The sequence below is a fragment of the Phacochoerus africanus genome, chromosome 7 (genome assembly GCF_016906955.1).
Source record: "Phacochoerus africanus isolate WHEZ1 chromosome 7, ROS_Pafr_v1, whole genome shotgun sequence".
Classification (NCBI taxonomy): domain Eukaryota; kingdom Metazoa; phylum Chordata; class Mammalia; order Artiodactyla; family Suidae; genus Phacochoerus; species Phacochoerus africanus.
The window spans coordinates 8,170,915-8,186,111 of NC_062550.1; the positions used below are offsets into that span (position 1 = coordinate 8,170,915).

A 15,197-nucleotide genomic window follows, 5' to 3' on the forward strand; every position below is an offset into this window, starting at 1 on the left:
CTCAATTTCAGATTCAAAACTTATCACTTAAGAAGTTAAAGGAGAGATCCTGAATTATTTAGAATGTTGGCAAAATTATATTATTTATAATTCCTTTTCCTTAAGGGAAATAACCTGTTATTTAAACAAAGATCAGAAGTACACATAACTAAATGGAATAGAATTTCAGGAAGTACTATTCAAATAAATTCACACTTGGAATGCAGGGAAACAGTCTATTAATTCATTTCACTTAAAGACATTGTTAAGAAAAGGATATACCATTTTATACTTTCTTTGGAAATTAACCAGACTGAATTAGTTCAACTTGGAACATCCTAAGCCTTAAAGCCTTTGCTAAAGCGTAACATAAATTTTGATTAGTCAAGTGTGAACAACTACAAAGCCAACTTTCTTGTCCCTCCAGTTAGTCCGTCTATAAATAGAAGCAATGCCTTAAGAGCCACCAAAGCAACTGGTGAGCTCCACAGTGTGCCCAGCACATACATCGCCTGCAAACACGCTCTCAGCGTGTGTAACCAAAGTGCTTCTGAAGATCTGTAACAAGACCCTTTTTAAATAAACTGTGACTCACTGTTTGCTTTCTTCACCAGGAGGTGGAGTCTTGCCATGCCCTTCCATTACAAAATCCTCCTGTTCCACCTGCAAAGGCAAGCACCACAGGTCAGCAGTAGTCAGTACTAAGATGCAACTCACTCCCAAGTGCCAGGGCCTGCGCTTGTAGCAGCACAGGACATTTCACTGCAGGACCTAGACAGGGGCCTGAGCCACTGGTTTTCACTCTCCTGGTTTGCTAGGGCATCTCTCTTGGGTGACCAGATTTACAGAATAAAAAAGGAAGTGTTGTTTTTGCTTTTTGTTTTGTCTTTTTACGGCCACACCTGCGGCATATGGAGGTTCCCAGGCTAGGGGTCCAAGTGGAGCTGTAGCTGCCAGCCTTGGCCACAGCCACAGTCACAGCCACACCAGATCCGAGCCACATCTTTGACCTACACCACAGTTCATAGCAATGCTGGATCCTTAACCCACTGAGCAAGGCCAGGGATCGAACCTGAGTCCTCCTCATGGTCAGATTCATAACTGGTCAGATTTGTTTCTGCTGAGCCACGATAGGAACTGCCCAAAAAAGGACGCATATTGACTTGCAACCCATAACTGTGACAAAAAATTAGCAGCTGGAATATAATAAGGAATTGCTATGAATCAATAAGAAAAAGACAACCTACCAGAAAAATTTACAAAATAATGGAGTCCTCTTCAGAGGACCCATAAATGGCCCTAAACATATGAAAAGGTGTTCAATCTCCTGTCAATTAGGAAAATGCAAATTAAAACCACCAAGAGAAGGAGTTCCCGTCGTGGCGCAGTGGTTAACGAATCCGACTAGGAACCATGAGGTTGCGGGTTCGGTCCCTGCCCTTGCTCAGTGGATTAACGACCCGGCATTGCCGTGAGCTGTGGTGTAGGTTGCAGACGCGGCTCGGATCCCGCGTTGCTGTGGCTCTGGTGTAGGCCGGTGGCTACGGCTCCGATTCAACCCCTAGCCTGGGAATCTCCATATGCCGTGGGAGCGGCCCAAGAAATAGCAACAACAACAACAACAAAAAAAGACAAAAGACAAAACAAAACAAAACAAAACAAAAAAAACCACCAAGAGAAACCAGGTCACAACACCAGGCTGGCTAAAATTTAAAAGTTGGGCACAACCAAGCGTTGTCAAAGGTGCAGAGCAGTAGCAACTCTCATCCACTCCCGAAGGGAGAGAAAATTGGTACAATTACTTCCAGGGAAACTTTTGCACCTACACAAAAATACTTTTAGTAGCATTATTTTTAACAGAAAAAAAAAATACAGAAACAAACATCCACCAACAGTAAAATAGATAAATAGGCTATGGTATTTTAAGACAAAAGAATATATGCACAGTATAAATCCATTAGTATAAAATTCAAATATATATATACATTTTCAAACCACATATGTGTGTATATATAGACATAGATATATTTTTATGGTTTATAAAACTATAAAAAAAAGGGAATAGTTATCACAAAATTTAGGTGAGTGAATATCATGAGAGTAGGGAGGGGTATTCGATGAGGAAAGGGCACGTGGCAGTTTCTGGGGTATGGTTAGGTTCTGTTTCTTGGACTATGGAGTAGGTACATGGGTGTTTATTTTATAATTATTCTTTTTTAATTGTACATCTTTCTTTTCTCTTTTATGCATATAGTTTACTTCTCAATACAGATTTTCAGGTGTTCTCTTGCGGCACAGAGCTTGGGCCAAAGCTGTGGTGTGGGTTTGATCCCTGGCCTGTGAAATTTCTGCCGGCCACGGGTGCAGCCAAAAAAAAAAAAATTTTTTTTTTTTCCAAAGGAAGAAAACAAGCATTTTACTATTCCAGATGGTTTTCTGATCAATAAAGGAAGATCACTGACAGAGATTAGAGCTATTTCCACAAACTGGGACTACCAGTCCTATGAAAGTTTCCCAAAAGACGTAATTAAAAAAAAAAAAAAACATCAAACAGATATACTCAAGGAGATAGACATCAACAGATGTATTCAAGGATTACTCCCTATGAAGAAAAATACTGTCCATGTCTTATAGGGCCTAGCAATCTGGAAGACAGACAACGCTAACATAGATACACACCCTAATGAAACCCAAATAAAACAGAAGGCTTCCCAGCTCTGCAACCCTCTGCTGTTTCCATTTCTCAGAAATACTGGAGAAGATGGGATACTTTTAAGAGGCTAAGTTTCAAAAAGGACACAAAAATCTAGAGGTTTACTTTATTCCCATTAAAAGGAGAAACTGAAGGAAGTATGAGCAAGAATAATAAGACGCACACTGCAAACTGTGAAATTCAAACCAGATTTCGACTTTTATTCTTCTCTTATGGACTTCCTGATTCTGCAGCCTACCAGGCTTTGCCAAGGAGAGGGAGGATTCTCCCATCCTAAATTTACACAGTGATCTAAACCCGTAGCAGAAAAAAAAAACAGGGTTACAATGTTGCAGCGAGAACTTTATGAGGAGCTAGAGATGATCTTGTTCTGCTCTGCGGTTACAAGAAAGTACACATATGTGAAAAAGAAATCACTGAATTGTACATTTTACACACCTAATTCTACAAACGTTACGCCTTAGGGGGGAAAAAAAGACGACAAATTGTTTAAACTTTAAAGTTCCTCGGAATCATTTTCTCAAGCCAAGAATGACTATTCTCCCACTTATATGTATTATGAAATTTTCTTGGTCTTTCATCTTTAAAAACCCTCTCCAATTAAAGAGCTCTAAAGGAGCTCCCATCGTGGCTCAGTGGTTAACGAATCCGACTAGGAACCATGAGGTTTCGGGTTCGGTCCCTGCCCTTGCTCAGTGGGTTAAGGATCCAGCGTTGCCATGAGCTGTGGTGTAGGTCGCAGATGTGGCTTGGATCCCGAGTTGCTGTGGCTGTGGCATAGGCTTGGCAGCTACAGCTCTAATTCAAACCCTAGCCTGGGAACCTCCATATGCTGTGGGAGCAGCCCTAGAAAAGGCAGAAAGACCAAAAAAAAAAAAAAAAAAGCTCTAAATTTCAGATTTAGTTTCTGCTTACCAGTTTTTGTTTGTTTTTTAAGGCTTATCTATAACCAATTTCTAATTAGCACAATGATGACAAGAAGAAATAATCAAAGAGTCCACAGTTTCAACAACCTCCCCTGCACTGGCTCTGGAATCTTGAGCTCCAACCCTCATATTTTACACACTAGTTTCCACTCGCATGGCCCAACAGGTCCAAAATGAAACATCATCTTTGTCCTCAAATTTCTCCTCCTTGTTGTATGCCCTATCTCTGTAAATGGTACAGTTATTCACCAAGATCTTCAAACAGGAAACCTATAATTATAGGACATTCTCCACCTCCTTTCCGGAACCCCACATTAATCACCAACTACAGTGGCTTCTGCCTCTTAACAACTCTTATATCCATCACCTCTTCTTTAGCCCCTTTAACTGTCATCGTTAAAGCCAGCGTCTCTAAATCTCACTGCTACAAAAGCCTGGTCACTGGTCTTTGTGCTGCTGGGCCCATCTTATTTCAATGCACCCTCCAGAGCATTTCCATCAAGTGGACTTGGTAAAAGACAAACACGACCACATCACTCTCCTTCATTCTTCAGGGGCATTCTGTCACCCATCTTGAGGGACAAAAGTTCAGCTCATTTGCATAAGTGATCTGTCCTATCTGCCCCTGCCTCACTCACCATTCTGGACCCGTGGTGGACTCTCAGCCCTCTGTGGCTTTACAGACAGTGCTCCTTCTCGCCTAAAAGCCCAGGTCTTCCACGGCACATACACTCCACATTCATATTCATTCTTTTCAGTCTATCCATCAACATGCTTCTCCCCAGAAGATATCACCTCCTTCACGTTATCCCTTTTCTCACTCCCCATCATCTCACAAGGCAATAAAAATGGTCCCAGAAAGATCACTGCTCTTTATTACCACTTCCTGTTTTTCTCAAACCCACTTCCGGTTCCCTCGCAAAAGAAATAAGGGCATCTTTATTTCTTTTTTTCTACAAATTTCTTGAACACTTTTGGACTTAATTTGATGATTTCCACCACTCCTCCCCCTTGACTTCATTTTCAGCTTCAACACTTTTATTCATAAAACTTATATCATACCCTCTTCTTTCTCCCACCGCCATTCATTCGTCCAACAAATATTTATTGAGTACATATTACATGGCAGGTGCTGAGCTGAGAAGATGGTGAAGGAGACACCTTACCCTCAAAAAACTTACAGATTAGTCGAAAAGACAAAAACTAATCAAATACAATATAGTGCGAGAATGCAAGGAAACAACTTCAAGGAAGGAAAGGTACTCTTAACTTAGTCTACAGGTACCAGGCACTCTCGACCTGTCCTAGACAGACAATCCATCTCCTTCCTACTTCAGCCAGGAGATGGCGAGGACCCGAGGTCCATGGATGCTGAAATCTGCCTCCAACCTCTCTCACTCCCTCTCTACATTGTCACATCTTCATTATCACATCCATTCCCTTGGTTCCTCTCTTTTGTAAGGGTCCATTCAGAGCTTCACCTGACAGGAATTCCAGTGACTTTCCTTCTCACCCTCCTAGATCTGCTCACCACCTTTTCTTCCGACACTCCTGTCTTGCCAACCCCTTACTTTTTTCATTCAGCTCCTGGAGTGCAGAGCAGAGCTACAGAAAGTTATAAAACGGGTTCCTTTACAAATTATACCACTTAACTTCTACTCAGGGCTGACATCTCAGCACCTCCACCTGGAAGGCTCTTTCTCATCCTGTCTTTCTGGTGAACTTCCACGGAACCTTCAAAGGCTGGTTCAAAAGTTACTTTTTTTAGGAAGTGTTTCTGTTATTTCCTAGCACAGCCTCCTCCTCCCTTCCAGGTGCTCCTTCCAGTGACTAGCAGGGCTTGGTGAGCAGCTGTGATCCTTTGTTCACCTGCTGCCCCCCTACTGGTGAGCCCAGGAGGAAAACAATGTAATCTCTGTGTATCCTAGACTCTAACACAGCCCTTCCGGCACGTCATTCATGCCTGCAACACAGCGTCCCAGTGCCTTCTAGGTGCTAAGAACTGGGATGAAGGACTGACCTCCTCCACCACATCCCCCGCCCCTGCTCCAAACCCCTCCACATGCATCCTCCCTAGTCCGTCCTTTCTGAAGATGATAATGTCTAAGATTATCTTGCAAGCCTATCCCACATAAAGCCCTTCATTTCTTCTCTTGTGTCTATGTTACAAACCTGTAGCTTCACCCAACCTCCCCACCCCCTGCCCCGCACTGCTCTGCAAGGCTAACCTCACCACTTGTACCCTACACCATTTGTACCCTAAACTCATGACCTACACCACACCGCCCCCCCTGTGATCCATCTCAGGAACCCTTCTTTATCCCCTTCCAGTAAAATCCATCCCTTCAACCTACAAGTATTTTTATAATCTCTTCTATTCTGAAAAATTATTTTTGACCTTGTGATCCTCTTCAAATATTCTCCTGTCCCCTCCCCCACCTCCTTTACTATTCAAATTTCTTTTTTCTTTTTCTCTTTACAGCCGCACCTGGGGCATATGGAAGTTCCTGGGCCAGGGGTCAAATCAGAGCTGCAGCTGCCAGCCCACGCCACAGCCATAGCCATAGCCACACTAGATCCAAGCCACATCTGTGCCCTATGCCAGAGCTTATGGCAACACCGGATCCTCAAGGATCCTCAACCCACTGAGCAAGGCCAAGGATTGAACCCGCATCCTCACAGAGACAACATCGTGTCCTTAACCCCTGAGCCACAATGGGAACTCCACTATCTTAATTCTTAAAAGAATAAACTACACCCCATTACTTCTGTGTTCTCATCACTGAGAACTCTGTTCTGTTGCCCCCCAACACATGCGTACCTCTCTTCTCCCATCCACCCATTATAAAGCACAATTTTTGTTCAAATCAGCATTCAGTGCTAACAGTGCTACTAAGTAAATAACACACAGAGCTGAATCATATGGAACATTATAATTAATATCCTTTCTTATACATTTTTTTTCCCCTGGAACTAACAAATACTACTTCTTCTTACACTTTCTTTCAATTTTTTTTGGCTTTTTTTTTTTTAGGGCCACACCCACTGCATATGGAGGTTCCCAGGGATCGAACCCTCCTTCTCATGGATACTAGTCCGGTTCATTGCCACTGAGCCACGACAGGAACTCCCTGACTATTTATTATGTATTTTTCACTAATCCTTCCTCAAACCCTCCAACAGAGCTGTAAGTCTCTTCTTAATAAGTTCAAACACTTTAGGTAATCTATCAATTTCACTCCAGTCTTGGAGACATTCCTCGGGGGTTTTCTCCGGTTCCAGTCTAGACTGTTTGCTCTCCAGGCTGCTGAACAGCTGACATCTTGCCAGGGATGTCTCTTTCCCTTCATCTCTGGAATCCTCTGCTCTCTCTTCTTCCCTAGAGCACCTGTTTCCCAGAGCCTTTATCTTCCTATTTCATGGTTTATTCCTGGTTTAGGTGGAGCATAGATTCCAATGATTTCCTAATAAAAGGTATATGATAAAAGAACTTTTTGAGATCTTGAATGACTGAAATGTCCCTATTTTATCCATATATGTAACATGGTAGATTAACCTGAGTTATTAATCTCCGCTCCCTCCTAGCCCTCCACTAAAGTGATTTACATGGAGTTCCATTGTGGCTCTGTGCCCGCCTCTGTACCCTAACCCTAACCTGTATCCATGAGGATGTGTGTTCGATCCCTGGCCCCGCTCAGTGGGTTAAGGACCCTGTGTTGATGCAAACTGTGGCATAAATCGCAGATGTGTCTCGGATCCAGTGTTGCTGTGGCTGTGGCAAAGGCCTGCAGCTGCAGCTTCAATTCCACCCCTAGCCCTGGAACTTCCATATCCTGCAGGTGTAGCTGTAAAAAGAAAAAAATAAAAATAAAAACATTGGAAGGTAAAGAGAATCTCCAGAAAGTAAAAAATTCAAAGTGATAAAAATTGAGAGATAAAGAAGAAAATTGAGGGATCAAACCTGTAGGTTCGACACTGAATAACAGGAATTCCCGAAGGAGAGAAAAGAAATTATCGAATAAATAAGTAGAGAAAATATCCCAAACCTGAAGAACCAGAATTTCGAGACTTAGTACTTAATCCAGCACCAGCTCAATAAGTGAGAAAAGGACCAGCTCTTTCTCTGCTGCCACCAAGTTGCAGAGAGGTGGAGCCTCAGGACGCAGTCAAGATTCAGCTCCACCTGTAACCCGCTGCCATGGCCAGGGAGGCATTGCTGCTGGGGGTATACTGAATACTGCTCTACAAGGGGAGCTGAAGAGCGCCCTCATCCACAATGGTTTAGCCTGTGGAATTCGAGAAGCGGCCAAAGCCTTAGACAAGCACCAAGCCCATCTTTGCTTGCGTTCAACTGTGACGAGCCCATCCTGTCAAGCTGCTGGAAGACCTTTGTGCTGAGCACCAGGTCGACCTAAGGCGACGCCAAGAAAGTAGGGGAATGTGTACATCTCTGTAAAACGGACAGAGAGGGAAGACCCCGTGAAGTGGTTGGTTGCAGTTGTGTGGTGGTGAAGGACTACGGCAGAGTCTCCAGCCAAGGACGTCATTGAGGGGTATTTCAAACGCGAGGAACTGATCGAATAAAAAAACAAACAAACCGGGCTCTTAAAAAAAGACAAAAGGACCAAATTTAGTAGTTTGCATTTTTAGAAAACTGTTGGCTGTTTTCTTCTTTTAAAGGAGTATTTTAGGAGTTGCTGCTGTGGCACAGTGGGTTGGGGATCCTAGTCTGTATACGTCGCAGATGCGGACCGGACTGGATCCCTGGCCTGGGAACTTCCACAAGCCGAGGGTGAGGCTGAAAAAGAAAAGAAAAGGAAAAAAGGACTTTAAATTTTAAGTTTTATGAGGTATAACTGATATATATTTAACTGCATATTTAGAGCAATTTGATCCAATTTGATATGTGAATATACTCATGAAAACATCGCCCTTTCTGTCATTTTGGATTAGTTCCCATTTTCCAGAGTTCACACACATGGAGTCGCACAGTATGTGCTCTTTCGACTCCGCTTCCCTGCCCTCCTCTCTCCTCTCCTCTTCTCTTTACCTTTGTGTCCTGGCTAGAACTTCCAGGACAATGTTGAACAGAAGTGTAGAGAGCAGACATCCTTCTTTTTCTTGTCCTTCATTGCAGGAGTAAAGCACTCAGTCATTCACCACTGAGTTTTATGTGAACAACAGAATTTTCATAGAAGTCTTTTATCAGGTTGAGTAGCTCCTTTCTATTTGTATTTTGCCGAGAGCTTTCTCTTTCTTTCTTTTTAGGGCTGTACCCACGGCATATGAAAGTTCCCAGGCCAGGGGTCAAACTGAATTGGACCTTCAGCCACAGGCCTACACCACAGCCACAGCAATGGAGGATCCAAGCCACATCTGCGACCTACACCACAGCCATAGCTTAGACTAAGGGTTAGGGTTAAGGTTCGGATCCTTAACCGAGTGAGGCCAGGGGTCAAACCTGCATCCTCCTGGATGCTAGTCAGATTCATTTCCGCTGAGCCATGACGGGAACTCCGAAGTTTTTTTTAAATCAGGAGTGAATGTGACATTTGTCAGATGCTTTTTCTGCATCTGTTGAGTTGATCATATGGTTTTTCTTTTTTACTTTGTTAATGTGATGAACGACATTGATTTTGAATTAAACCAACCCTACATTCCTGGGAGAGACCCTACCTGTTCCCATATTATCCTTTTTGCATACTGTTGATTCAGGATGCTAACATGAGGTTTTAGACTTTTTGCATTTATGTTCATGGGAGATGTTGATCTGTAGTTTTCTTTTTTTGCAATGTCTTTGTCTGGTTTGGTGTCAGAGCAATGCTGGCTTCACAGGATGAGCTGGAGCTGACCCTTGAACAACACAGGTGTGAACTGTACAAGTCCACGTATAGGCAGATTTTTTTTCCCAACAGTAATAAACACTACAGGACTGCAGAATCTCCAGTTGGTTAAGTCGTGGATGGGGAGGAACCCCAGACATGGAGAAATCGAGTACAGGGAGGGCTGACTACAAGTTATACTTGGGTTTTTGACCGCTCAGAGGGTCAGGACCCCAACCCCCATGGTGCAAGGATCAACCACGTATTATTCTCTTTTCTTCAAGTGAAATCATACTAATTCATATCTAAGCACCTTACAATAGCATTCTACTATTTTCTCCCTCAAGGCCTTTATGCCACTGTTATTGCATGATTCACAGATAGAAATGTTACAAATCCACAATGCATTTGTATTATTTTGTTCAAACAATCAATTCTCTTTCAAAGAGATTTAAGTAACATTCACCCATGTAGTTTCCACTTTCTGAGCTCTTCATTCCTTTGTGTGGATTCATATTTCCATCTGGCATCATTTTCCTTCTCCCTTTGACATTACTTAGAGTACGGGTATGCTGGTGATAAATTATTTCAGCTTTTATATGTCTAAAACAGCCTTTGAATTCAATTTTTAGCCTTCAATTTTCAAAGAAATTTTCACTGGTTATAGAATTCAAGGTTAGCAATTTTTTTCTTCCAGTGCTTTAAAGATGTTGCTCCTCTGTCTTCTTCTTTGTATTGTTTCCAACGAGAAGTTCTTTGTTCCTCTGTTAATAGTGTGTCTTTTTTTCCTCTGGTTTTAAGATTTTCTCTATCAGTGGTTCTGAGTAATTTAGTTAGGATGTGCTTTGCTGTGGTTTTCTGTTTTTCTTGTGCTTCAGGCACACTGAGCCTTTTGGCTGAGTATCTGTGGGTTTGTTTTTTGTTTTCTTTTTGGCCGCCCCGCATATGGAGTTCCTGGGCCAGGGATCAGATCTGAGCTACAGCTGTGACCTACGCCACAGCTGTGGCAAGGCTGGACCCTTTAATCCACTGTGCTGGGCTAGAGATTGAACCTGTGTGCTGACACTGAGGGGATGTCGCCAATCCCAATGCGCCACAGTAGGAGCTCTTGTGGGTTTACAGTTTTTATCAAATTTGGGAAATTATTTCTTAGATATTTTTCTGCCCCCCTCCCTCTTCTTCAGAGACTCCAATTACAAGTGCACTGGGCTGATGGAAGTTGCCCAGGACACACTGATACTCTTCACTTTTTTGTTTTTACTCCTCTTTTCTGTGTTTCATGTCAGATAGTTTCTACGGGTAATTTTTTAGGTTCACTAATCTTTTATTCTGCAATACCTACTCTGCCACAATCCCATCCAGTATATTTTTCATCTCAAATATTATAGTCTTCAACTCTAGAAAATTTCTCCCCCAGAAGTCTAACAATAGATCCCACATAGCTAAGGGGCCAGGTTAGTGACCCTGGTTACAGCAGGTGCTTTTCCTGCAGGTGGTGATTCAGAAGCCCATGTTCGTCCCGTTCTATGTCCCTGCCAGTCCCTAGGACCCAGACTTCTCTGCTTATAGACTGCGGACCTTAGAGGCACAGCTTTATCACCAGCATCCCACTGACTGATTGAGAGCCAGTCACCTGGCTACACCTGGATGCAGGAGCTTCTGGGAAACACAGTTCTTCCATCAACAGCCCCACTGGAGTCCTAATACCATTCAGTGGGAGAGGGTGAGTTTCTTGGTGGACTTTGGCCATCTTGCTGCACTGCCCCCCTAAACCCCCAGGTAGAAAGAGGCCAGTCCAACATCCTTGGGTGGCTTATACAAGTGGTGCTCTGGACAGGTGTGGCTCACCTCCCCAACCTCAGCTCTACAGACACATTTTCCCTGTGCCCCTAGGAGGTTGAAAGCCTTAAAGGTCTCCAAATGCCTTCTCCACTCCACACCTTGGCACACGCAGCTCCCTCTGCAGAGGCAGGATAACTGAGTGTGAAGAGTATGATGATGAGCTTCAGACAGCAATGCGGCCCCTCAGAGCGGAGCTTAGACCTGGATGGAGCTGGATCCCAGGGCACAGCCCACAATGCTTTGTTGCAGTGCTGGCAGGACCAGGCTATGGACCAATGTGAAACTCTAGAAATTTGATTTAGGTCTTTTTTTCCCCCTGCATTTTAGGACTGCACTTGTGGCATATGGAAGTTCCCAGGCTAGAGGTCCAATCAGAGCTACAGCGGCCGGCCACAGCCACAGCCACTCCAGATCTGAGCTGTGTCTGCGACCTACACCACAGCTCACGGCAACACCAGATCCTTAACCCACTGAGTGAGACCAGGGATCAAACCCACATCCTCATGGATATGATTTGTTTCCACTGCGCCACAATAGGAACTCCCCATTTGGGTCTTTGAAAAAATATATTTTCCATGTCTCTGCTTGACTTTTTGAACATCTGATGTACAGTTATAACAAGTATTTTAATATTCTTGTCTGCTAATTCTAACATCTGTGTCAACTGTGAGTTGGCTTCAATTGATTTTTCTCCTCGCCATGTTTGTATTTTCCTGGTTTTTACATGCCTGAAAATCTCTGCTTTGAATAACAGACTCTGAGAATTTTTTTCTGGGTTCTGACTATTTTTGTATCCCTATGAATATTTTTAAGCTTTGTTCTGAGATGCAGTGAAATTACTTTGAAACAGCGTGTTCCTTCTGGGTCTTGCTGTTAGGATTTGCTAAGCCAGACTTAATAATTAGTTAGAGCTAATATTCCCCACTACTGAGGTGAGACGTCCACCAGCACTACTGCAGAGTGTCCTAATAATGCTCCAGGCATTAGGAGGTTTCCCAGCCTGTAGAAACTGGCACAATTTCGGGCACTGTTTGAGTGCTAGACTCCATTCCTTCTAATCCTCTTGGATGGGCCCCCTCCTGCCCCAGCCTTGAGTAGACACATGCCTGTGCCAAAAAGTACTCTGCTGAACTCAGGGTGACCCCTGCACAAATCTCCAGAGTTCTCTCTCAGAGCAGCTCTCTCCAGGATTCTGTCTGGCAAACTGGCTGCTCAGGTCTCCTGGACACTCAGCAGTGTTGCCTCAACTGAGAGGGGCCCCTGGGCTTTGCCTGGATCTCCTTCCCCGCACTGAGGCCGAAGCTCTCTCACGCAAGTACGCTGGGCTGGTCGGAGGACTCGCCCTGTTTTCCATTTCTCAGTGAGCAATGTCCTTCAATACCCGATGTCCACTGTCTCGAAAACCACTGTTTTACGTACCTTCTGTATATTTGCTAAACAGTTATTTCTAGTGGGAGGGTAAATCCTGTTCCTGATACTCCATCTTGTCCAGCAACTAAAGCCCCAATGACTTTTTAATTTTTATTTATTTATTTATTTATTTATTTGTCTTTTTGCCATTTCTTGGGCTGCTCCCACGGCATAGGGAGGTTCCCAGGCTAGGGGTCAAGTTGGAGCTGTAGCCACCGGCCTACGCCAGACCCACAGCAACGAGGGATCTGAGCCGTGTCTGCAACCTACACCACAGCTCACGGCAACGCCGGATCCTTAACCCTCTGAGTGAGGTCAGGGATTGAACCTGCAACCTCATGGTTCCTAGTCGGATTCGTTAACCACTGCGCCATGATGGGAACTCCCCCAATGACTTTTTAAAAACACTGTGCTAAGATATACAAAACATTAAAATTTATCATCTTAACCATTTTAAGTTCACCGTTCGGTGGCACAAAGCACATTCCCGTTGTTTTCCTACCACCACCACCACCATCTCTAGAACTTATCTCCTCTTCCCAAACTGAAACTCCGTACCCACTGAACAGTAACCCTCCACTGCCTCTCCCTCCAGCCCCCGGCTGGCAACCCCACGCTGTGCTCCGCGAATCTGACCGCTTCAAGCAGACCTCAGATAAGCGGAATTATGCGGTCTTTATCCTTCTGTGATCGGGTTGTTTCACTTCACAAAGTCTTCAAGGTTCATCCATGCCGTGGCATGTGTCAGAGTTTCCTTCCTTTCGAGGCTGAATAATATTTCATTTTATGGATACATCACATGTTGGTCATCCATTTGTCTGGTCGATGGACACTGGGTGGTGACTACCTTTCGGCCATTGTCAACAATGCTGCTACGAACACAAGTGAGCAAATATCTGAGTCCCTGCTTTCAATTCTCAATGACTTTTTATTCCTCGGTAGATTCTCCTTTCCGGGTCCTTCCTTCCCCTTGACCTATAAGTAACATCTGACATAGGAGCCATGTCAACCCCTCTGAAAATCTGCTTTGTCCTGGAGGACACTCTCCATTTCTCTTCTTCTCTCTCGCCCAATCTTAGGGCCTCTGCATGTCTTCCTCTGACTCAGAAAGCTCTTCTCTCATGTTGTTCAAGAAAGCTCCCTTCACATCATTTAGGCATCAGCTCAAGCGCCATCTCTTTAAAGCGATAACTCAATTTCTGACCACTGCAACGAAAAGAGCTTCCGTATCCACCAGTCACTCTCTAGTGTAACACATACACTATCAGAAGGGATCACTTATTTATGTGTTTTGCTGTCTGTCTCCACCCACCAAGACTGCAAACTCCTTAAGGTAGTTTGAACTCCTCTGAATGTCTTATTCATCGTAAACTGGGCACAAGAAGATGTCTGATAAATATCTGCTGGCTAATGTGCTAATCTCGGCTTCTCTTTCTTCTGCTCTCTAAGCACTGATTTCTCCAGGTTCTATCCTCCGACCTCTCTCTTCACATCCTGCCACAGCAATCTCATCTAATCTCACAGTTTCAACTGTTAAATTTGAGTGGTTCCCAATTCTACATTTCCAGCCCTCGCCTATCCTGCCTCCAGCCCTGTATTCTCACCTGGCTGACAGGCACCTGTGGATGGCTTGCCACCGTCTTAAACTCTGCACTTTCCATACAGAACTAGTCCCATTCCTCCCACACCCTTCTTGTGTTTCCTATTTGGCATCCCCATCCTCCCAGTCATTTAGCTTGAAACCCTGATGGTATCCTTGGGTTCTCCTTTTCCTTTTCTGCTATATTAAAATCCTGTCCAGTTTCTAAATGTTAACACCCTTCCAACCAGCCCCTCTTCCAGGTACAGGAGATGATTTAAAAAGAAAAAAAAAATTATTTCCTGAAACATAAAGCTGAGAAGGACAGCTAATATTTGTATGACAGAATCAATATTCAAAATGATCTTTGCAGATGAAGGAGAAGGGTGGAAGCTCCTAAAATTGTTTTTTATTCTTACTGGATATCATTCAACAACAGAAAAAAACCCATAAACCTTAAGGCAGAATGTAATGAATTTTAGATACGGTTGCACCCGTGTAACCACCACAGGGGTCAAGACAGGACATTTCTATCTCCCCAGAAAACTCCTATAGGCTCCCTCCCTTGAATCCCATCCCCCACACCCCGAGCAACTGCTGTATCACCACGGATGAGGTTTACGTGTCCATTAACCATTGTAGGCTGCCGGCTACAGCTCTGATTCAACCCCTAGCCTGGGAACCTCCATAAGCCACCGGTGCAGCACTAGAAAAGGCAAAAAGACAAAAAAAAAAAAAAGAAAAGGAAGTTCTGGAATTAAGGATCAAACCCAGGCCACAGCAGTGACAATGCCAGATCCTTAACCCACTGCGCCACCAGGGAACTCCCCCCAAGGTAATTCTTAAGTATACAGATTCTCTTTAGAGAATGTGTCGGTCAAGACAGCTATTCTAGTCTGTCCTCTACATCAACATCGGCTATCATA

The 15,197-nt window shown here is 43.9% G+C and overlaps 1 protein-coding gene and 1 pseudogene across 4 annotated transcripts in view; one reads left to right on the forward strand and one right to left on the reverse strand.

Moving 5' to 3' along the window:
* TNRC6B (trinucleotide repeat containing adaptor 6B) overlaps nt 1–15,197 on the reverse strand; it is a 246,590-nt gene that overhangs the window by 149,927 nt on the left and 81,466 nt on the right. For all 4 annotated transcript variants that reach the window (XM_047786192.1, XM_047786193.1, XM_047786191.1 and 1 more), the window contains exon 4: nt 575–642. In XM_047786192.1, the coding sequence (XP_047642148.1) occupies nt 575–642 (68 nt within the window). The remainder of the gene's footprint in view (nt 1–574; nt 643–15,197) is intronic.
* On the forward strand, nt 4,848–8,202 carry LOC125131602 (40S ribosomal protein S12-like; annotated as a pseudogene).